We start from the raw sequence: 21,287 nt of genomic DNA on the forward strand, positions 1-21,287 counted from the left end.
CACAAATAAACACATGACACTAAATATGGTTTTCCTAATTCACGCAAACGTCATCCCCTTAAACTCTGGTATTCATATAGGCCTACATTAATGTGCAAGGTAAGGCAAGGCAAGTTTATAGCACATTTCAACAAAAAGGCAATTCAAAGTGCTTTTACACAGAGCCTAATAGCATTATAAAAATAAATTTACATACAATTAAATCATCAAGTGTGAGGTGCATAAAAGGCAGCGGTTTGGTTTAAAATAACTGATAGTTGTAGCAGACTTGCAGTTTTCTAGGAGTTTGGTCCAGATATGTGGTGCATAAAAACTGAACGTTAGCCTCTCTGTTTAGTTTTGACTCCGGGGACATAAAACTGACCTGTCCCAGACGACCCGAGAGGTCTGGAAGGTTCATAATGTAGCAGAAGATAATAAATGTATTTTGGCTCTAAACCATTCAGTGCTCTTTATAAAGAAACAGTAGTATTTTGAAATCTATTCTTTGTCACACAGGGATCCAGTGTGTAAAGATCTGAGAACTGGAGTGATGTGATTCACTTTCTTGGTTGATGAGGACATGAGCAGAAGCATGCAACTGTTAAAAAGTATTGGAGGAGAAATAGGTTCACATGTACCTCATGCACAACATTTGTAGGACCGTAATGGCATCTAGTTAAGATTGTACAAAATGTTAAGAATGTTATTTAGATAGTAGTATTTAGTTTGGACAGATGCTAGGTCAAATATCTCTTTCTTTGAGGCAATTCATTGTTCCCTTTGCACTCTTGTGTGACTATTTAGCCTGTTGTTTGTTGATTAGGTTCATGCTTACTCTGCTTACTCCGATGTCATACTTGTAAGCGTCTGCTAAATGCCTAAATTGTAACTGACATGGGTAGCAAGTCATGTTGTCATACACAGTATGACATCATCCTTTACTTCAGTACAGAGGCATGGTAATTAAGGTTCAACCTAACAGCGTATTTATTCAAACACCAACTAATACAAAAAGGACCAGTTCTGTTGGTGGTGACAGCTCAATCTGACAACTTGCCTTTTATATGATCTGAAGCTAATGAGCCGAGGGGGCGATCTAAAACATTATAACACATTAATTTTGATGATATGATATGATATAGTACTTTATTGTCAGTTCGCACTGAAATTCGTTTTGCGACCCAGCGGCCTTGTATGCAACACATACACATTTGACATAACACAGGACAAAAACTAGAAATAAAATACAGTTACATACATAGAAAACATAAGGGCAGAGAGCAATGTCCACAGCTCAGTCTAGTCCTGGCCAAAATCCTGATTAAGCCTCAGAGTTGATTGATGGACAAAAGACCTCTTCAGTCTGACCTTATTGTATGCTGGAACACCATATCTCCTGATTCATTTAACCCACATATATGAACTACAAAAATAACGATTATTTTACACGGTTATTTATAATAGTTGTTGACAATAACAAAAATCAGGGGCGCGCTCTTATCATCGTACATCATCATGATGTAAAATAGACCCTATGCCTATTTGCTCAGACACCATGACATAAAATTCTCCATTCATTGTCAATGGGAATTTAATGTTTGTGTAGGACAAAAATAGACACTAAGCCAATTTGCTCAGACACTATAAGACTTAAGATTCTCCATTCATTGTCAATGGGAATTTAATGTTTGTGTAGGACTAGTGCACGCCCCTTAAAAATGTAAAGCACTGACTTTACATTTTCTGAGAGAAAGAGAGGGGGGATGTGTTCCTGTACAATACACTGTACAGAGTGATCGCTATTCCAGCAGCATGCAGCAGTGAGTGTAACTTTAGGACACTGTACACATTGTATTTGGCACAAAGACACTGAGGAATGATGTCCTGAACCCTAAGCCAGGGCAGAGATGAGTGAACTATGCCAAAGTCTGTGCCAGAGGACATCTATCCTCATCTACTCCTAACAAAACCTTTTGTGAGGAGTTTATATACAGTATCTATTACTGTGCTCACCTGATTCAGATTTCATCTGATGATAACTACTCGCTTATCTCCTCCCTCAAACCAATCAAGGGGTTGTATTTATACGTGACATTTTGATCTGTGTCTCGCGTCCCTCCACCGCCTCACTCTCCATTCTCCTTCTGTGTGCTCTCCACTATCCTTTCCTTCAGGCTCCTGATGGGGGTCTTCGGGCGTAAAGTGACGCTGCTAAGCTCTATGGACCCCAAAGCCAAATAAACACTCAAGGTCCATTCCCCCTGGAACCGCCAACTATTACCTGCTTCTGGATTCACCTGCGCTCTGTCCCCATGCATAAATCCCCTCACCCCTTCATCACCTCGCCTTCACCTCAGTCTACTTTTCACCAGTCTCCCCTCATTCCTACACACCTCAATCACATTTAATATTGTTTCTATCTTCAATCACCTCGCCTTCACCTCAGTCTACTTTTCACCAGTCTCCCCTCATTCCTACACACCTCAATCACATTTAATATTGTTTCTATCTTCAATAAATACAAACAAAACTGATTGATTGTTTGAAGATGTGTTTTTTAGGAGAAATACCTATATATGGAGATTTTTGTATCTGTCCTGTCGGTCTGTCTGTCTGTCTGTGTTTCCTTTTATGCCCATGTATGGAGATCCTTTATGCCATCAATATGTTGTCTCAGTTATGGGGTACTGCACTAAGTACTCTGACAACATATGAGTAACGACTATTGCCACAGCGAGGCATTGGCATGCATTCCTATAATGAGCAGCAGGCCATGTCATTCCTGCATGAACCCTCTCCACTCTGGACTCTACCTCCCAGACACAGACCTCTTTTTCTACTCAGAAACTGTGTCCAGAAGTAAACTGTCTCTAAGGATACGACAGATTCTTTCTCACACGTGTCATCTTCCCGTTGTTTTCAACAGAGAGCTTTCTGTTGTGTTGGGGTTCAGTGAGTTCACAAACAAAATGTGGTAACCAGAACTTCCTCTCCTTGATGGTCCCATGCTCCTCTCCTTTGTTGTTGATCATCCTGATCCCTGCTGTCTGGAACATGGTCTTCATCTGCTCTGGGGTGACTTCCTCTCCTTGATCTGCTCTGCAAAAAAAACTTTTCTGCCAAAGCTTACTTTTCTCTAATCAGTTGGAGTCTCCTCCCATTTGTTTTCCTTGATGAAGGTTAATTTCCAGAATTCTGTTTTCCGTGTCTGAGCCCAGGGCAAGTTCACACACATCTGATGATAAGTGATTGACAACTTGCTATCTAGATGAACATTATCTAACCTTTCCATCTTCAGTTCTGTTGTCTTCACCTAGTTTCATGTCTTGATTGTCTCCACCAGGCCGAAGGCATGGGGAGAGAGTATGTTTTGCACTCCGTCCGTGTGTGTGTGTGTGTGTGTGCGTCCGTCCTTCCTTCCGTCCGTCTGTTACCAGCTAATCTCCGGCACCGTTGGCCCGATCCATGCCAAACTTTGCACACACACTCCCTGGATGCCAACGACGAACCTCTGCCCCAAATATTCCTCAACGGCCTGTTATAGCGCCACCATGAGGCCGTACATTCGGTATACACTATCTCCATAGTCATGTGATCAACACGGATCTGCACAATTTCCCATCTTCCTTCCTGATTGGCTAAGATTCGCTTCCAAAGCTCACATGATTGGTCCGTTTCGAACAAAATGCCACAAATCACAAACACAGTGTGCAATTTCCGTGAAATTATACACGCACATTTCCACTAGGCTGAGGACGACATGACACAATTTATTTTCCAAACCAGCCTCATGGTGGCGCTATAACAGGGCAATTCCTGTTTTTACCTATAACTGCATCGTTCTGTGTACAACTTTGTATGCGCACTCCCTAGAGGCATGGAAAAACATTTTCCCTGCATCCCTCCACATCTGCCGGTTATAGCGCCACCATGACGCCGATTTCTGCAAAACACATTGTTTATATTAGTCGCACAGATTTCATCCAAATCTCATGCAAACCGGTATACATGATCTCTGTAGTCATGTGATCAAGACGAGTCTTTTTGATTTCTCAGATTCTACACTGATTGGCTAAGATTGCCTTCCAAAGCCTTCAGGAGTGGCCCGTTTTGTACAAAATGCTGCACATGTCCTGCTCATCCAGAATTCTATCCTCAGAGATGCTATGAGTGATCTGACTCTGCATTTCCTCAACACAATGAAGAAAATTGTTGCAAAAAACAAACAAACATGTTTATATCACTCCTAAACATTTTGCCAAACATCACACACACTCCTATCCTCCTGGTGGAGACATGTGCCCAGAAGGGCACTTTTTCTAGTTTATTCTGTTCTGCAGAGACTTTTGTGACAAAACCTTTAGGAGTTGTACTTTATCCATCTGGTAGTGACTTGTCTTCCAAACATCAAGGAGCTCCTGCAGGGAGGAGCCTATCTCTTTGCCTGAAGTGATGCCCATCTTTTTCAGATCGTGGCCGCTAACAGGGAAGTGTGGTTTGGACCATTTGCAGAGCTCTGCCAGCAACTTGTCCTCCCCTTGATACTTGAGCAGCTCGCACACTTTACTCTCAGAGTCCAGATCCCGACTACTGATGATGAAGTCGGTGAAGGGTTTGAGGCTGTCGGGGTAATCCTGGTTCTTGTGAAGCTTGTGTCTGTGTTTTATGAGGAAGAGAGCCAGAGTCTTCTCCTTGTTGGAAACCTTCAGACGCATGTCCATGACCTCTACATCCACAGAGTTGTGGCAAAGAGCAGTCAGAACTGTCATGGCTTTAGGAGAGTGGTCCTTGGCATGCTGCCACACTAGTTTCAACTCTTCAATGTCACCATGTGGAGGTAAACCCATGTATTTGGCCAATCCCAGATCATACATGACCTCCACAAGATGCGCAGCATGGCTTCCAACCACCATCTGCTTGAGTTCTTTCCAAATCCGCTCTCCTGATATACCTGCTAGGCCATGGGCATTGTCCCTGATGGCCTGCAGTGTCTCAGGCTCATGGCCACCTGTCTCCAAGGCTACTCTGCCATAAAACCTGAAATACCGCAGTATTCTCAAGTAGTCCTCTTGGATCCTATGCTCAGCACTGCCAACAAACCGAACTTTACGCTTTTGAAGGTCTTCATATCCTTTGAAATAGTCGTACAAGGTTCCATCTAGCCCTAAGAACATAGAGTTGATGGTGAGGTCTCTCCGCTCAGCATCTTTCTGCCAGTCAGTGGTGAATTCTACCTCGGCATGTCGTCCATCCGTCTTAACATCCACCCGCAACGTGGTAACTTCAAAGTTCTGCTGGTGCAGTCTAGCCGTAATGGTCCCATGCTCCTCTCCTTTGTTGTTGATCATCCTGATCCCTGCTGTCTGGAACATGGTCTTCATCTGCTCTGGGGTGGCTGTGGTGGCAAAGTCCACATCCTCTGGATGTTTCCCTGACAGGACGTCCCTTACGGCACCCCCTGCTATCCTGAGCTCAAAATGGTGCTTCTGAAACAGATCTGCAATGCCTTGCAGACCATCTGTCACCAAGTACTGAAAATGACCGGTTTCCAACCGCATGCTGAAGAGCCTTCTGCATCTCCAACCAGAAAAGGAAGTGATAGTCATACTCATACATTATTTATATCCACAAACTCTCCCAAGTTGGTCGTCATAGCTACAGCGTATTGAGATGACATCATGGCTGCCAGCCTGCGATGGTAGCAGAGATTAAACATTATGTTTTCACGGCGTGGTTCCTAGGGGTGAGCCGTCTAGCAGAGGGTCTGTGTGTGTTTGTCTGTGGCTAAACTTGCAAACCAAGGAAGTTAATCCCGGAATAGCCGCAGACAGATACAGACACACAGACGGCTCACCCAAGGCCGGTGCCATGCTGCAAAAACTCAATCCAAGACTGTCCAATGTCCATGATTTTCATATTATTTGATAATTTGGTTTTATAAAAGCCAAGAGGCCAAGCCAAGAGAAGTGTAGGCTATTCTCAAATAATAAACATACAGTAAACATCAAACGTAACATATTCAAATTAAACAAATGCACCTGAGGTTGCAAACTCTGCCCACCCAACATCTTGTTCATCTTTATTTATTTATAGAGCAACCCCAAAACGTTGGCACGTTACTCCCCCCACAGTGTTGGCGGGACTCATATGACCCGTGTCGTTGGCAATGGTGTGCCTGCATCTTGCTAAGCAATATAGTTTTGACCTTTTATAGTTTAAAATGAACCAATTATTTATTTATTTTTTTCCTTCCTGAAAATCTTTTGAACAATGTATGAATTTTATTATTTTATTTTTACATTTTGGAGTCTTTATCTCTCTTATGGCCATCAAGGGGGGGCACCAAGGGGGCCAGGGGCTCTTGAGCAACACTGAGATTAACAGGTTAAAGCCTACCGATAGCAACACCATATGGCACAATATTGTATTTGTATCTCTGCTAGGCAAGCCATTATTAGAAGTTGTCTTGTTTCTGTCGCAATGTGTCAATACTACAATCTAGAAATACTCTGTTTAAGAAAAGGTCTGGTATTCAAATTTTACTTGAGTAAAAGTACAAAAGTGAAAGTATTCATATAGAATGTCCCATTTTACATTCAATATGTATACAAATGTTTTGAAAATGGCAGATCTACAAGGTCACAACGTGTCGCATTGTGACACATTGTGAGCTTGTAGATCAGCCATTTTCAAATAGCCGAAGAATAGGGCTGAAGTGGTTAATGTATGTTTTCTACAAAGTATCTACAAAGTAGATAGCTAAAGTTATCAAATGATCGTCATGTAGTAAAAGTAGCCTACAATATTTGCTAAGTATTGAAAATTGGAAGTAAAGATACCTCAAATTTGTACTTGAGTGCATGTACTTATTAACTTTCCACCACTGGACTAGTCCCCACGGTTGTGTAAATACTGTCTGTGCATTATCTGCATAATTAATGTAAAACATTTTGTTTTCATAATCTGAGCCAGCGGGGGCGTGTAGATAGGATAGATGCTGAACACAAGGGGCCCCAGGGGAAGAGGGGGGAACCCTAGGGGCAGTGTAGATAGGATAGATGCTGAACACAAGGGGCCCCAGGGGAAGAGGGAGGGAACCCTAGGGGCAGTGTAGATAGGATAGATGCTGAACACAAGGGGCCCCAGGGGAAGAGGGAGGGAACCCTAGGGGCAGTGTAGATAGGATAGATGCTGAACACAAGGGGCCCCAGGGGAAGAGGGAGGGAACCCTAGGGGCAGTGTAGATAGGATAGATGCTGAACACAAGGGGCCCCAGGGGAAGAGGGAGGGAACCCTAGGGGCAGTGTAGATAGGATAGATGCTGAACACAAGGGCCCCAGGGGAAGAGGGGGGAACCCTAGGGGCAGTGTAGATAGGATAGATGCTGAACACAAGGGGCCCCAGGGGAAGAGGGAGGGAACCCTAGGGGCAGTGTAGATAGGATAGATGCTGAACACAAGGGGCCCAGGGGAAGAGGGAGGGAACCCTAGGGGCAGTGTAGATAGGATAGATGCTGAACACAAGGGCCCCAGGGGAAGAGGGAGGGAACCCTAGGGGCAGTGTAGATAGGATAGATGCTGAACACAAGGGGCCCAGGGGAAGAGGGAGGGAACCCTAGGGGCAGTGTAGATAGGATAGATGCTGAACACAAGGGGCCCAGGGGAAGAGGGAGGGAACCCTAGGGGCAGTGTAGATAGGATAGATGCTGAACACAAGGGGCCCAGGGGAAGAGGGAGGGAACCCTAGGGGCAGTGTAGATAGGATAGATGCTGAACACAAGGGGCCCAGGGGAAGAGGGAGGGAACCCTAGGGGCAGTGTAGATAGGATAGATGCTGAACACAAGGGGCCCCAGGGGAAGAGGGAGGGAACCCTAGGGGCAGTGTAGATAGGATAGATGCTGAACACAAGGGGCCCCAGGGGAAGAGGGGGGGAACCCTAGGGGCAGTGTTGATTTCGTCGACTAACACTATGACGGAAAAAGTTACCATGATGACTAAAACTAAGACTAAATATATTGGCAATTTCGTCAACAAATAAAAACTAAACTAAAATATTAGGGAGGGACTAGTGGAGAAGAGATCATTTTATGTTTGGTGTTGCTCTCCGAATATAGCTGATCTACAAGCTTACAACACGTACAGTAGATCGGCCAAAATGCATTTTTTTGTCAACAAAATCAACTGTAGATTTAGTCGACTAAAATGTATGATATTTAGGCGACTAAAACTAGAATAACACTAAAACATTTCAGGTGACTAAAATATGACTAAAACTAAATCAACACTGGCTGCCAAAATCAACTGTAAAACCACTGTGCTGCATCCGGCTTGCCCAACGTCTGTAAAATGTCCTCCAAGCTTTTATGGTTGATCGCATAAAAATGATGTCAACTATGTTTTATTTATATAGCCCATTTAACATGACCAGGTCAACCAAAGTGCTGTACAGGTTAAAAAGAAAAACAAAGAGCAAACAATCTTGAATGGAATATAAACAGACATTCGCAGACAATATAAAACAAGCAAACATTAGCCCGGGTGAGGGAAGGTACGGCTACTTCAGCTGTCACTGAATGAAAAGGAGAAGAAATAAGTCTTCAGCAGGGATTTAAAAATACCTAATCGACTAGCTGGGCGGTTCTGATGTGTATGGGCAAATTATTCCAGAGTCCAGGGGCAGCCGCCGCATGGCATTTTGGATTGATCTTAAGTGGACACAAGGGACAACACATATTCCGTACCTAAAATAGGCACTGAGTGCTTGTCTAATTTTCAGAATTTTGTCAGTGAAGGAGTGTCAGCGCGCTAAGTGTCAGCTCTAAATTATAACACTCTCTCCCTGTGTGTGTGTGTGTGTGTGTGTGTGTGTGCTATTTGCCCAGGTTCCAATCCTATGTCTCATCTGATGGGCAGGCCTAATCGGCAGCAGGGTGACACCAGCAGTTTGAGAGGTAAGACAACATTCTTCTTTTGGCTCTCTGTTTCAGGTCTAAATCAAGGTTCAGTCTCTTCAGACTAACTAATAACTAATAACAGGTACATAACTGAATGTGTTACCCAGGTTCTGGTCTAAATTACACCTAGACACTACATAATACCTATAGTGAAATTACCCACCAAATAATCCCTGTATCTCTGCCCCTCTGTCAGACACTGCATGGCAGTACGGAGGAACTCCAGGGTTTCAGGAGCTAAAAGCTGAGGTGACAGAGGTACCTGCTCCCGATGGCCCCGAGGACAATACAGGTCTCTCTCTCACGCACGCACACGCACACGCACACGCACACACACACACACACACACACACACACACACACACACACACACACACACACACACACATCTCTAAAACTGTTCCACTTTAATATTTATAAAACCCACAGACAGACTTAACCACTTATTATTTTCATTTTTCAAGCTCTCAATACATCACAATGCAACATATTGTGACTCACAATGTGTTGCATTGCGATGCATTTGGAGCTTATAGATTGGCTATTTGTGTTGCTTTTGTGTGTCACTGTAGTATGATGTACTTAATTACGAGAAAAACAGAAAAAAGTCTAAACCGACAGTAATAAAAAGACGATAAAAGTATGGTACAACAAAACTATAACCATCTGGACAACAATTCCGTTTTTGGCATCCTGGCAACTCAGATCCCCACCAGCCCCACCCCCATCCGGCCATCTCCATCTGACCCTGCAAACATGACACCCCGCCCCAACCACACGCCCCCCTTGCCCCGCTGACAGCCCCAACGCAAATACTGCTATTAATACTGCAGCATTTGGGGCGAGAATACCTCAGTCATGCCAAAGTATGAGGGACTGTCCGAGTTTCATGATGTGTCTTATTAATGTGAGTAGAGAGCACCCCTCAACAAGGAACACAGTTTCATGATGTGTCTTATTAATGTGAGTAGAGAGCACCCCTCAACAAGGAACACATGATGTGTGTCTTATTAATGTGAGTAGAGAGCACCCCTCAACAAGGAACACATGATGTGTGTCTTATTAATGTGAGTAGAGAGCACCCCTCAACAAGGAACACAGAGATGAACTACGGTATTTGAGCCTCCAGCAGCTGGATTAGCCACCCATGATGTTTCATTTTGAACATACTCAGTGTGTGATCTTTGGCCAAAGATCTGAAACAGGCTCAAACAGCAGCAGATGAAAAGCTCACGGGAGTCTTTCAATCCCTGAAGACGCTTTGCCACAAGGATTGCCAACATGGCGATGGGGAGTATTTATAATGCATACTAATATCTAAAACTAACTCCAGCGCTGCCTCCTGGCCCACGGTGCTGGTGGGTATTTTGGGAAGAGGTAAATATACAGCGCTCACCTTATCGTTTTCCCCCCACTGAGAGGCTTGAAGTGCTGGAGAGATCCTCAAAGCAGCCCAGCTGCTGCTGCTCTGGCAGCCTGCGGTGGGTTGACTCCGAGAGGAGGCTGGGGTTAACAGAGATGTCAGGAGAGCAAACGGGTGACGGCATCTCGATGAGAAACGATCACCTCACCGTTATCAGTTTGCAGATCTCCCTTCTTCTCAGATTGCTTGGTCCTTCCGGCAACTGAACACGTCCTGTTACTATTAACTCTGTCCCCTGATGTCACCCCATGACAGTCATGATTTCTGTTGATTTTCTTCTCCATCTGTTCCAATTTTAACCCACCTCCCCCCTCTGCCCGTATAGGCTGTGGTGAGCTGCTTTCAGTGGGCGAGCCAGTCATTCACAGAAAGGCAGACACTATTGCTGGTAAATATGGTGTTTGGATGCAGGACCCCGAAGCTCAAGCCGGATCCCCTTATGGATCCAAAATGCTGTGGCGTATCGACACTGTGGGTTCTGAGATCCGTCAACTCTTTGGATACGAGGACATGGAGCAACTCTCTAAAGGCTTTCCCTCTAAGGTACACACAACGTTTTCTGTGCTCTAAACCAGTGCTTCTAAAAAGTGGGGTTCAGAGAGCCTCAGTGTTGCATGACGGGGTTCCAAATGGACCCTTACAGACTGTGTAACCAGTCAGGAGTACAAATGGAACCAAATGAACCCTCAGGGGACCACTTGGTTCCATTTGTACCACTGCTCTAAACTACCAGTTGCACTATAGTATATGTGTGTGCACACACAATAGTAATAATCCAATAATAGTAGTTGTCACGGAAACGGTGGACAGCATGACATCATCCACGAAGTCATGTCTCCCTATAAAGTGTGGTGCCCAGAAGCATTGAAAAACATATATATATAACATAGGCAGATATCTTATACTACTAAGTATCTCATAGGCAGATATCTTATACTACTAAGTATCTCATATTGTAAGAAGTATTCAGAACTATACATCAAGGAGGTACCTAAATCATTGGGCTCAAGCTGACTGCTACTGACTAGTTCACCAGCTCCCTCCCCCTACGCCTAAGGCGAGATACAGTCCTCTAATCATAAGGCCATAAAGCCTTTCCCAACACATCCTACTGATAACCCCTACAAGCATAGGTATTCTCAGTTACAGTAGTACTAATGATTTAGTGTTGGGATGTTCACTGGATTGTGACAGGCCTATAACTCAAGCTTGGCAATTAAAGGAGCATTCAGTGATTTGGAAAGAAACCTGGTCCACCCGGTAACAAGATGTGCACATGCACACGCTCTACAGTGGGGGAAGTACAACAGACCAACAGCACGTGCACCAATGCCCGCCCCACTCGATCATGATTGGAAGAAGGCCCCTCTCATCCTGATTGGATGAAGGCTTTGCCACCCAAAGCCCAAACCGAAACTAGGGTTTTTGACCCCAGGGGCTCACTGGGGACAGGGAGAAACTCCTTATATGGTCAGCACACTTTATAGTAGGGAGGATTATCCAAAAAATAAGAAAAAATAAGTGATATTTGAATTAAGTGAAATCACTGAATATACCTTTAAGTGTTTTTGACCCCTTAATCACTTTATACTTCCCAAAACAAACTGGTCAGGCTCCTACTTGGCCTCACTCCCCAACCCACCTCACCCCTGCCCACTTCGACAGGCTGGAATGGCTTAGGGTTGATGACAGAGTACAGCACCTTGCAATGGTTCTGGTCCACAAGATTCGCTACTCCACCAAGATACCCATGTACCTAAATACTACCTAATGTCTAAATACTTCCTTATATGTCAACGAAGTCCACTCCCACAACACCAGAGGGAGTTCAACCCAGATTCGGTATAAACAAGGGATTAAATTAATTTCGCTCCTTTGCCACCAAAATGTGGAACGCCCTACCAACAGTCATTAAGACATGCAAATCCCTGGACTCCTTCAAAACTGCTCTCAAAGGGCACCTACGGACGGCTGCAATTCGAAACTGGCCCCCGTAAAATCTGAATCCCCCCCCACCCGTTTCCCCTCACTGTATATATTTATTTTCCCTTTTTTACCTCCTATGATTTATTTTTGACTATATAGTAATATTCATACCTCTCTAAATGTTGATGAATTGAAAATGGTGGGCCCTAATGTAAACAAGTGTAATGCTTTATGGTGTCGTCCACTCACTGTTAAGTTTTTGTATTGAGTTGTACTTGAAATGTACTGTAATTCTGCAAACTGTTAATAAATCAATCAATCATGTATATCAACACTATGTATTCTTCCCATGAAGGTCTTGCTGTTGCCAGAGGCAGTAGAGAGCACCGGTTCCACTCTGTACCGCGGCTCCCTGTACTACCAGAGGCGCCGCAGTCGCACCATCATCCGCTACGACCTGGCCTCCGAGAGCATCGCAGCCCGCCGCGACCTTCCCCACGCCGGCTTCCACGGCCAGTACCCCTACTCCTGGGGAGGCTACACGGACATCGACCTGGCCGTGGACGAGCAGGGGCTGTGGGCCGTCTACTCCACCAACAAGGTCAAGGGAGCCATCGTCATCTCCAAGCTCGACCCCCACAGCCTGGAGGTGAAGAAGAGCTGGGAGACAAGCATCAGGAAGGTGGCCGTGGCCAACTCTTTCATCATCTGCGGCAGGCTGTACACCGTCGCCAGCTACTCCTCGCCAAACACCACCATCAACTACACGTACGACACGGAGAAGAGCCAGGGCAAGGCCGTGGCCATACCCTTCAAGAACAAGTTCCGCTACAACAGCATGATTGACTACAACCCGGCCCAGAGGAGGCTAATGTCCTGGGACAACTTCCATATCGTGTCCTACAGCGTCCGGTTGGGGGGCGGCCAGCCGGCCAACTGAGGCCAAACAGGCTCGAGAGACAATGAAAGGTGATTGTGACGGACCAGATTCATCGTGCGAGACTGGTCACGCCGGAGTGCCGGGCTCTCAACTGTTCCCGCTTCAAAGACTCATAGCTTCAGCGCACCACCTGTGTGGTAGTAGTGGTTAGAGTGTGATAACATCGATATACATTTGTAGATTAGCCTAACTACTAAAACTCCATAGTGAGATCAAGTTTATTGAAGAAGAGGACACTCCACCTGACCCTCCCCCCTCTCTCTCAGTGGGAAGGCTTTAACTGTGCCACGGTCCACAATCGTGTATAATAATAGAATTAATTATTTTTCTACTGTGTTCACAATCAGGTGTATAATTTTTTGTTTTTGTTTTCTTGTATAACTTCATGAACGATGACATTAACATTTGACAATATTTGACAAGTATTCAGACTGTATAAAATCAAAATTGTAAGCATAATTTGTTAAAGTAACCTGTCTGTGATGTACCAAAACTACTACTTAAACTACATGTACTTAAACATGTTCACTATCCAACTGTACTGCTCTCACAATCAGCATGTCTTGACATTTTGCATGCATCTGTGCACCATAGTCATCACTATAGGAAACATTCAAATTCATTGTTAAATAAACTTGGTCCTAAACATTGAGAATTGTCAAGTGTCTGTTGTGTCTTGTGTGGCACTCAACACTTGTGGAGTAGGAGTCAGTGTTGATTTTGTCGACTAACACTGACAAAAAAATGTTTGTCGACTACCTTAAAGGAGCATTCAGTGATTTGGATAACCCCCCAGGTCCGCCCCGGTAACAAGATGTTCACATGCACACGCACTACAGTATAGGGGGACACGCGACAGGCCAACCGCACACACACCACACCCCACTCGATCATGATTGGCGGAAGGTCCCTTTCTATCCTGATTGGATGAAGGCTGGGCAACCTAGCCAAAAACGAAACCTACGTTTTTTTTTACCACAGGGGTTAACTGGGGACAGGGAGGAACTCCTTATAGGGTCAGCACACTCTATAGTAGGGAGGATTATCACAAAACAAAACAAAAAAATAAGTGATATCTGAATGAAGTGAAATCACTGAATATACCTTTAAATGATAGTTGTAATTGTTGTTTGAACCATGTATTAGAATTAACTTCAAAATACTTTGTCCCACGATTTTTGTAGCTCATTCTCACCCAGATCAGACTCTGGAACCGGTTCAGTTCAGAACCAGTTTAGTCCATGAGCCAGACTTCAAATTAGAACATTAATTATGACTTGATTGGGCAAAACCATACCTATATTAAATTGTCCTAGTAAATTAATATATGATAACCCTTCCACAGTAGCTTTCTCATATTCTTTATCGTTTGCATATTTTCCTACATAATTTGCATATTAAAATGTACAATTTCAGGAAATGTGTAATACAATAAATCATTGTCTTCAGTAAGTAATCAACTGGGGAAGTTTCATGGTGATCACTGTTAATTCACTTTTTACCTATTCACATAAGGGGGAGGCGTCATTAGGCGTCCTGTGGCACGGAGTGAGTTATTTAATAAGTTAAAACCAGTTCCAACTTTTGAGTCTTGTTTTTGTGGGGTGCATATACATTAAACCTAATCTAGGTTGAAGACGTTAATTTGGAGTAACAGTTAAGAGTAACAGTTTTGCTAGGTAGGGCATTCATTTACGAATCAAAGTCAAATATGGAGAGATGAAGTTTCTGCCCGACAGATAAAGAACATTCAGGCATACTCCAGCATCTGTAAGAACCCGTTGTATAGCTCATCTCTTTTCCTGTGGTGGATGTTAGCTTACTGACCCCTAGTGGCTTGATTTGGCCTTTGCTAAAGCTGAATGAATATCATATTGGCACCCTTGGATTTAATTAGTCTATCCATAGTAAACAAGCATAATTATGAACACTGAAAATTGTCGTAGTGTCATGTCTTTCAGAAGATCGCGTAGATTAAATTCATAGTAAACTCCATAGTCTTCCCCAATCCTGGGTATATTTTGAGAACTTGCATGCCAAAGAATTACACAATAGCCTAAATCCAGGAGACACAGTCCAAGTATCACTTTTTAACAGCATATTATTTTTTATTAGTTTCTGTAACCAAACCAAGAGAATGTAAATAAGACCGTACATATTTTAATACAGCGATGAAACCCCTGTACAAGTAAAACAAAAAAAACAAAAACAATCATTACCCTCCCTCCCCCATCCTCCAATTTCCAGGTCTCATTCATTGCCCTCCTGATAGGTCAGAATGGAAGCTTCTACCCCTTTCCTCCACTCGCAGAGGGGTGCATTGAACTGTACATTTCTTGAAGGACCCTTGTCATCGTAAGCCCAAGATGAGAGAGAACGCTGTGTGTGGAGAGCCAGCCGAGGTAAGGCAGAGGCAGGAGAGGACAGGACTGATTGCTCTCACGTTTTGTAAGGGAAAAGAAAATAAACGTATTCTTCTGCCCAAATGCTTCAGAACCACATAATCTTCAGGCCCTCTTCTTTTTTTTTTTTTTAATAGGTTTTTCTTTCCATTTTTCCTTTACCCTCGTTTTATCTGTTCTGGTTTTGTTCCCCCCCTATTTATGAGGGGAGGTTAATGTACACTTCTCATGATTAGAAAGGCCAAGCCCTCACACCCTTTATATTCCTCTTAAAGTAGCCCTATCCTGCAATGTCCTAGCTAAAGGGCACTGGAAGTCCGTCAATAGCAGCAGGGCTGGGTGCTTTACAGTGAAGTGTGTGTGTGTGTGTATGCATGTGCATGCACAAGTGAGTGACGCTACGGAGGGTGACCAAGCAGTGACAGGGTGTGAGACAAGAAGCAGGCCATAGATTGGAGCATTTATCTGTAAGCAACCGTTTCTAAACAACCAATAACATTATTAGCTCCACTCTAAACTCTGCTGCCACAGTAGCGGCAACCTTAAAAGGCCCTGTGACATCATCTTTACGTTGCTTTCATTTTCCTTTGGCTAAAATATACAGGAGAGATTTCAGCTACAATCTTTCCGCCATTTATACCGTGTAAACACTCTCACCTCACACCACCACCACTACACACACGCGCGCACGCACACACAAACACACACTCAACCTCATCAATATTCTCAGGCAAGGAGATGAGAGCAGAAGGCAGGAGCAAAGGCTTGCAGGCAGATACTAATCAATTAACCAATCGATATAATCAATCAACTACTGCAATTTCACATTTCCTCTCTGGGAAAAAAAAACAAACAAAACAAAACCAAAAAACAATACAATAGAATTCCTGATTTTATGTCTCTCCTTTCAGTGAACATGGTTGAAACCGTTGAGCGAGAAACGTGGCAGTGTGTGCGTGTGTGTGGTGATGTGCTGACGGCTTCCCACACATGCACACACATGTATGGATTAGTAAAGATGGGAAGATTGAAAAAAGGGGGGAAAGCAAACGGTTCTTCACTAAAAAGACATCTCTCTTTAAATAAGATTGTTCGACCAACTACAAAAACACTTGATTCATTCTTTCATTAACAAAATAACATACCTGTCCTCCCTATAATACGGGTGCTTCTACTTGGGGGGGAAAAAAAATAATAAAATTGAACAGAAATCATAGAGCTATAAAAATGGCAAACTCAGCAGCGAAACTTTTTTTCCTCTCTCTTAAAGTCTGCCACTGTATCTCTACCGTTGTGGCAGGTTCTCTAAGTTAACCGCTCGTTGCGTTAACGTTTTCCTCCCCATCGCAACTGCATGATGGGAAAAAAAAATCCAACTCAAACAAACTGCCCACCTACAGTGGGGCAGAAGAGGAGGAGGGGGGGGGGGGGGGGAGGGGGAGAGAAGAAAGGCTAAGATTATGTACAAACACTCAACAGTAAGCTCTTCTCTCAGTAACCGTTATAATTTGAATCTCTACCCCAACCCATCAATCCCCCCCCCCACCCCCTCCAACCAGGGCTACTGTGACCAGGGAGGGGGGTTGGGTGTGAGTGAGTGAACAGAGAAGCCGGATCCCCTCTCCTCCTCCCCCCGGTTATCATTTCCCCTGAAGAGGGCGTGTGGGCTGGGGGGTCTTTTTACTTGCCCTCCTCTGGTTTGATGGCCTGGGGCTTTATGGGGCCAGTCCGTATGGGCTTGCCCGTTGAGAGGGGGGTTTTGTCAGGCTCCGGGCAGGCAGAGATGCCCCCTAACTGGTGGTTGGGAGCCATGTTGTCGAGAGGGGGTTTCTGGTCGAGGCGCGGCGCTTTGTTGATGGGCGGGGGGGGCTTCATCTGTTGCTGCTGTTGCAGCTGCTCTGAAAAGAACTTGTGAGTCGACTGAAGCACCTCGGCCCTCTGCTTCGCCTGTGAGAGAACACAGCAAAATACAAAGAGAATAAGCCACATCATCATGCCTTTATTGATAGTACAGTGCAGAGACAGAGACATGAAACGAGGAGAGAATGTTGCAGAGTAACATCCAGCAAATGGTCTGCCCGGCCCAGGACTCAAGTGATGCTCTGACAGAGTAACAGACGTAAGTATTTCAATGGAGTGAGTTATTGGTGTAGAAATGGCTACCTTGAGGTCCTGCTCTACTGTCCGAGGTGCCTGCGGGCCCCTGGGTACGAGGGAGGGTCCAGGAGGTCCTCGGGGCGGGTGCTGGCTGTGCTGCGGACCGTGCTGCGGCCGGGGGTGTGGCATCAGACCCATGTTGGGAGACATGGGAGGCCCCATGGGGCTGCGCTGAACGCCACCCGCAAACGAGTTGGCGTGTGGTGGTCGAACCAGGGGAGAGACAAGGTTCGGTTGGGACATAATCTGTGGACACGAAATTAAATTAAAAAAAAAAGTTGAGGAAAAATGAACCTGCACAGTAATTTAACTCAATAGTAAACACTTTTGGTTGATCTACCTGGGCGGGCCCTCCAACCAGTGTTCATTTTGAAATCTTTAATAAAATGTCCTATAGTTTTAGTCATATTTTAGTCATCTTAAAGTTTTAGTCTAGTCGACTAAATATCCTAAGATTTTACACTTGGTTGCAAGCTGAAAATAGCCGATCTAGAAGCTCACGTCACCCTGCCACGTGTTGTGAGCTTGTAGATCGGCTATTTTCAGAGCGCAACACCGGTAGAGCAACAAACATAAAATAACTATCAGGTGAAAAAGAGCAGAAATACTACACAATAGAGTATAGTTAGGACTATAGTAGTATTGGGAAGAGAATGAAATGAAAATAAAAATCATAGTTTATTAAAAACAAGACAAAACAAAAACAGCATAATGCTCTCTCACACTCAAACTCATTCTGAAAATAGATGCGTTTAAAAACCTGTGGTGGGGGGTTGAACTGTCCAGGGAACTGCTGAGTCATTCTCATGCCAGCAGAGCTAACCTGTGGGTTGAACTGTCCAGGGAAGTGCTGAGCCATCCTCATGGCAGCAGAGCTGGGCTGGAACTGTTTCTGGTACAGCATGCTGTTCATTTTACTGGACTGGCTGCTGGGAGAGGTGGAGCTGGCCCTGCAGAGGCGACACGATAGGAGGGACATGTTAACAACACAGGGATACATGACGCCGTGGCTCCCTTGTGGATCTTGGACTTCATGTGGGCAGCAGTGTGTGACGTCAGTCATCTATGATGCATCTATGACGTATGACTCCGTATAAGAGTTCAGCCCCATCTGAACCCTGTAGACTTCCAGAATAGAATTAAAGTTACAGATTTCAGATAATGTGAAACAAATGGTACCCTCGTCCTATAGAGCCATTCTTCTGTAATGCTGTGATTCATTCATTTATTGTAAATTAAGGTAAGAAGATCTAGTCTTGATGCATGGGTATGCTTTACGTTAGATGAGCAACTATATGGTCACCGCTGCGTCCTGTGTGCGTTTATACTTATTGTTTATGGGTGTATAAATGTGTGTGTGATAGCGATGTGCATTGTAGCGATTGTGTTGCTGTGTCTGACCTGTAAGGGCTAGAGGTGGGAGTAGTGCTCCGGGCGCCAACAGGGGGCGTACCAGGCTTCATATCCATCCCACTGCTGAACAGCTTCAGGTCAATGTCCATCTGGAGATTCTGGACAGACAGACACACAGAGACAGACAGAGGGTGATTGATACATCAGCCATGACAATACTGACAACAGCCGGTCTACAAGCACATCATGTGCCATAGCGCAACGTGCTGTGAGCTTGTAGATAGACAGTTTTGGAGCAAGATACAGCCAAGTATGAATGAGGCATTAACAGCTTTCTGACTGTGGCTCATAAATCTGTTCAGATCTCTGAGCCAAGTCTCCTGCAGGAGAGCACATCTGAAGTCTGTCCTGGGTGAGGAGTTAACAGGGGAAAAAAAGGAAATAAAGTGCATGAATCTTGAACGCGACTAAACTCGGAGAATCAATTTAGCTGGTACCAAATAAGTGTGATAGACAGATTAGACCAGTGGTTCTCAAAGTGGGGTCCAGGGACTGAGTCAGGGTTCCTTGAGGGGGTTCTAAATGTAACCTTCCAATTCTGACAGTATACAAATGGAACCAAATGGACCCATTTGTGTACGGTTAGAGTTAAGGGGGGGGGGACGTTGAAATGTAAAGGTTTGAGAACCACAAGATCAGACAAGATATGTGACACACAGAAGACATGGGGGGCCTATCTCACAGTTACAACAGACAAACAGACATGGGGGGGTTGGGACCATCTCACACTACCTTGCTGGATTGTGGAGGCATCATGTTGTGGTTAGGACCCATCATACCCCGGTAGGGCTGAGAGACAGGAGGCTGTCTGTTGATGCTGGGAGGCTGGACCTGGGGAGGGGTGGGGGGCAGCGCCAGCAGAGGCTGCTGGTGCCCACCTCCCGAACCAAAGTTGGACAGGGACAGCTGGGAGCCGGGCGGAGGGAGGGTCACCTGGTGGTTGGGGAGGGAGGGAGGGGAATAAAAGGAACAGACGTCGTTTGTGACCGTGCAGCGTTACGTGGTGGGACAAAGTCGAGTGTGAATGGTGAACGTGTGACGTGCATCTGTGTTGTGTTTTGCATGCTTTACCTGTTGTAATGCTGCATGCATTACCTGTTGCATTGCAGAGCTGGCAGACTGAGTGTTGCTATAGTAGCTACTCTGACCGTGTTGCTGCACCTGCCCCGAGTACATGTTGGAATGCTGATTCATCCCCTGCCGAGCCTGCTACACACACGCACACACACACACACACAAACAGTGTTACATAGGCGTAATGGCATCAATGGGATCGCTGCAACTAACCAACCAACCAACCAACCAAATGTATACATTTTTATCAACAATATTAGTTTTATAGAATTATAGCAAAATAATGCTATAAAAAGATAATCAAATGGTAAATGCAAACGCTCATCACAAGTAGCAGACTTAATATTTTCCTAGTGCCTAATCGACAGTTGACATCAGTACACTTCAATGCAGTATCATAGTCTAAAATCTGTAGCAATGTGAGCAGGAAATTAAAGAGTTATGCGCCATTATCATTATTAGTACCTGCAGTAAGTGTGGATCAATTAGCTGGGAGCCTCCCATCCCAGACGGCTGGTTGAGCTGGGGCTCAAACAGGATGGGGATGTGCTGGGTGGAGGACTGCTGCTGGTAGGCTAGGCTGGACTGAGGCTTGCCCAGCTCGGAGGCCTGCACGCCGGGGTAGCTGTGTAGGGACGGTCCCGACAGCATCATGGAGGCCTGGGACAGGCTGCTCTGCATGAACGCCTGCTGAGACCTGTGGGAAAAGACGTGAGTAGGCCCATCAACGATTTAAACAAATGATTGCGATTAGACGATTATGTAATAATTGTGACAGGCCTAGACCATGAGGAGGAAGTCTGCACACCGTTTTGAATGCTCCCAAAATAATTTATTACCAAATAGCGGTAATATCGGCTTATGTGACGAAGGCCACATAAAAACGCTGTGCAGACTTCCATCCTTCTCTTTAGTTTATCACTTTTGTTCGAGCACCCGTTGAATTGTATTGGATGTGCGTGCACCTCCTGACCACTACAGGCCTAGACATGAGCCTGGGAAAAGTTGGTCTCTTT

General features: G+C 44.8%; 3 protein-coding genes across 15 annotated transcripts in view; 1 reads left to right on the plus strand and 2 right to left on the minus strand.

Annotated features, from left to right (window-relative positions):
* The window catches only part of myoc (myocilin), a 19,100-nt gene extending 5,231 nt beyond the window's left edge, over nucleotides 1-13,869 (plus strand). The window contains exons 2-5 of the mRNA XM_079505176.1: nucleotides 8,865-8,933; nucleotides 9,133-9,228; nucleotides 10,685-10,902; nucleotides 12,641-13,869. Of these exons, the coding sequence (XP_079361302.1) occupies nucleotides 8,865-8,933; nucleotides 9,133-9,228; nucleotides 10,685-10,902; nucleotides 12,641-13,225 (968 nt within the window). The 3' untranslated portion in view covers nucleotides 13,226-13,869. The remainder of the gene's footprint in view (nucleotides 1-8,864; nucleotides 8,934-9,132; nucleotides 9,229-10,684; nucleotides 10,903-12,640) is intronic.
* LOC306927252 (CCA tRNA nucleotidyltransferase 1, mitochondrial-like) lies at nucleotides 4,302-5,588 on the minus strand (the record flags this gene model as incomplete). Its single annotated transcript, XM_079506962.1, has 1 exon — nucleotides 4,302-5,588. The coding sequence occupies one exon, from the start codon at nucleotides 5,586-5,588 to the stop codon at nucleotides 4,302-4,304; it is 1,287 nt and encodes a 428-aa protein (XP_079363088.1).
* Nucleotides 13,870-15,308: 1,439 nt separating the features above from the next.
* The window catches only part of prrc2c (proline-rich coiled-coil 2C), a 34,980-nt gene continuing 29,001 nt past the window's right edge, over nucleotides 15,309-21,287 (minus strand). For 4 of the 13 annotated variants that reach the window (XM_079505270.1, XM_079505263.1, XM_079505269.1 and 1 more), the window contains exons 28-34: nucleotides 20,737-20,968; nucleotides 20,269-20,406; nucleotides 19,930-20,130; nucleotides 19,186-19,295; nucleotides 18,545-18,734; nucleotides 17,791-18,030; nucleotides 15,309-17,574 (exon numbers count right to left, since the gene is read on the minus strand). In XM_079505270.1, coding sequence (XP_079361396.1) covers nucleotides 17,308-17,574; nucleotides 17,791-18,030; nucleotides 18,545-18,734; nucleotides 19,186-19,295; nucleotides 19,930-20,130; nucleotides 20,269-20,406; nucleotides 20,737-20,968 — 1,378 coding nt within the window. In that variant the 3' untranslated portion in view covers nucleotides 15,309-17,307. The remainder of the gene's footprint in view (nucleotides 17,575-17,790; nucleotides 18,031-18,544; nucleotides 18,735-19,185; nucleotides 19,296-19,929; nucleotides 20,131-20,268; nucleotides 20,407-20,736; nucleotides 20,969-21,287) is intronic. The other 9 variants (XM_079505262.1, XM_079505261.1, XM_079505267.1 and 6 more) reach the window with 5 other exon arrangements.

The sequence above is a fragment of the Electrona antarctica genome (assembly GCF_951216825.1).
Source record: "Electrona antarctica genome assembly, chromosome: 7".
Taxonomy (NCBI): domain Eukaryota; kingdom Metazoa; phylum Chordata; class Actinopteri; order Myctophiformes; family Myctophidae; genus Electrona; species Electrona antarctica.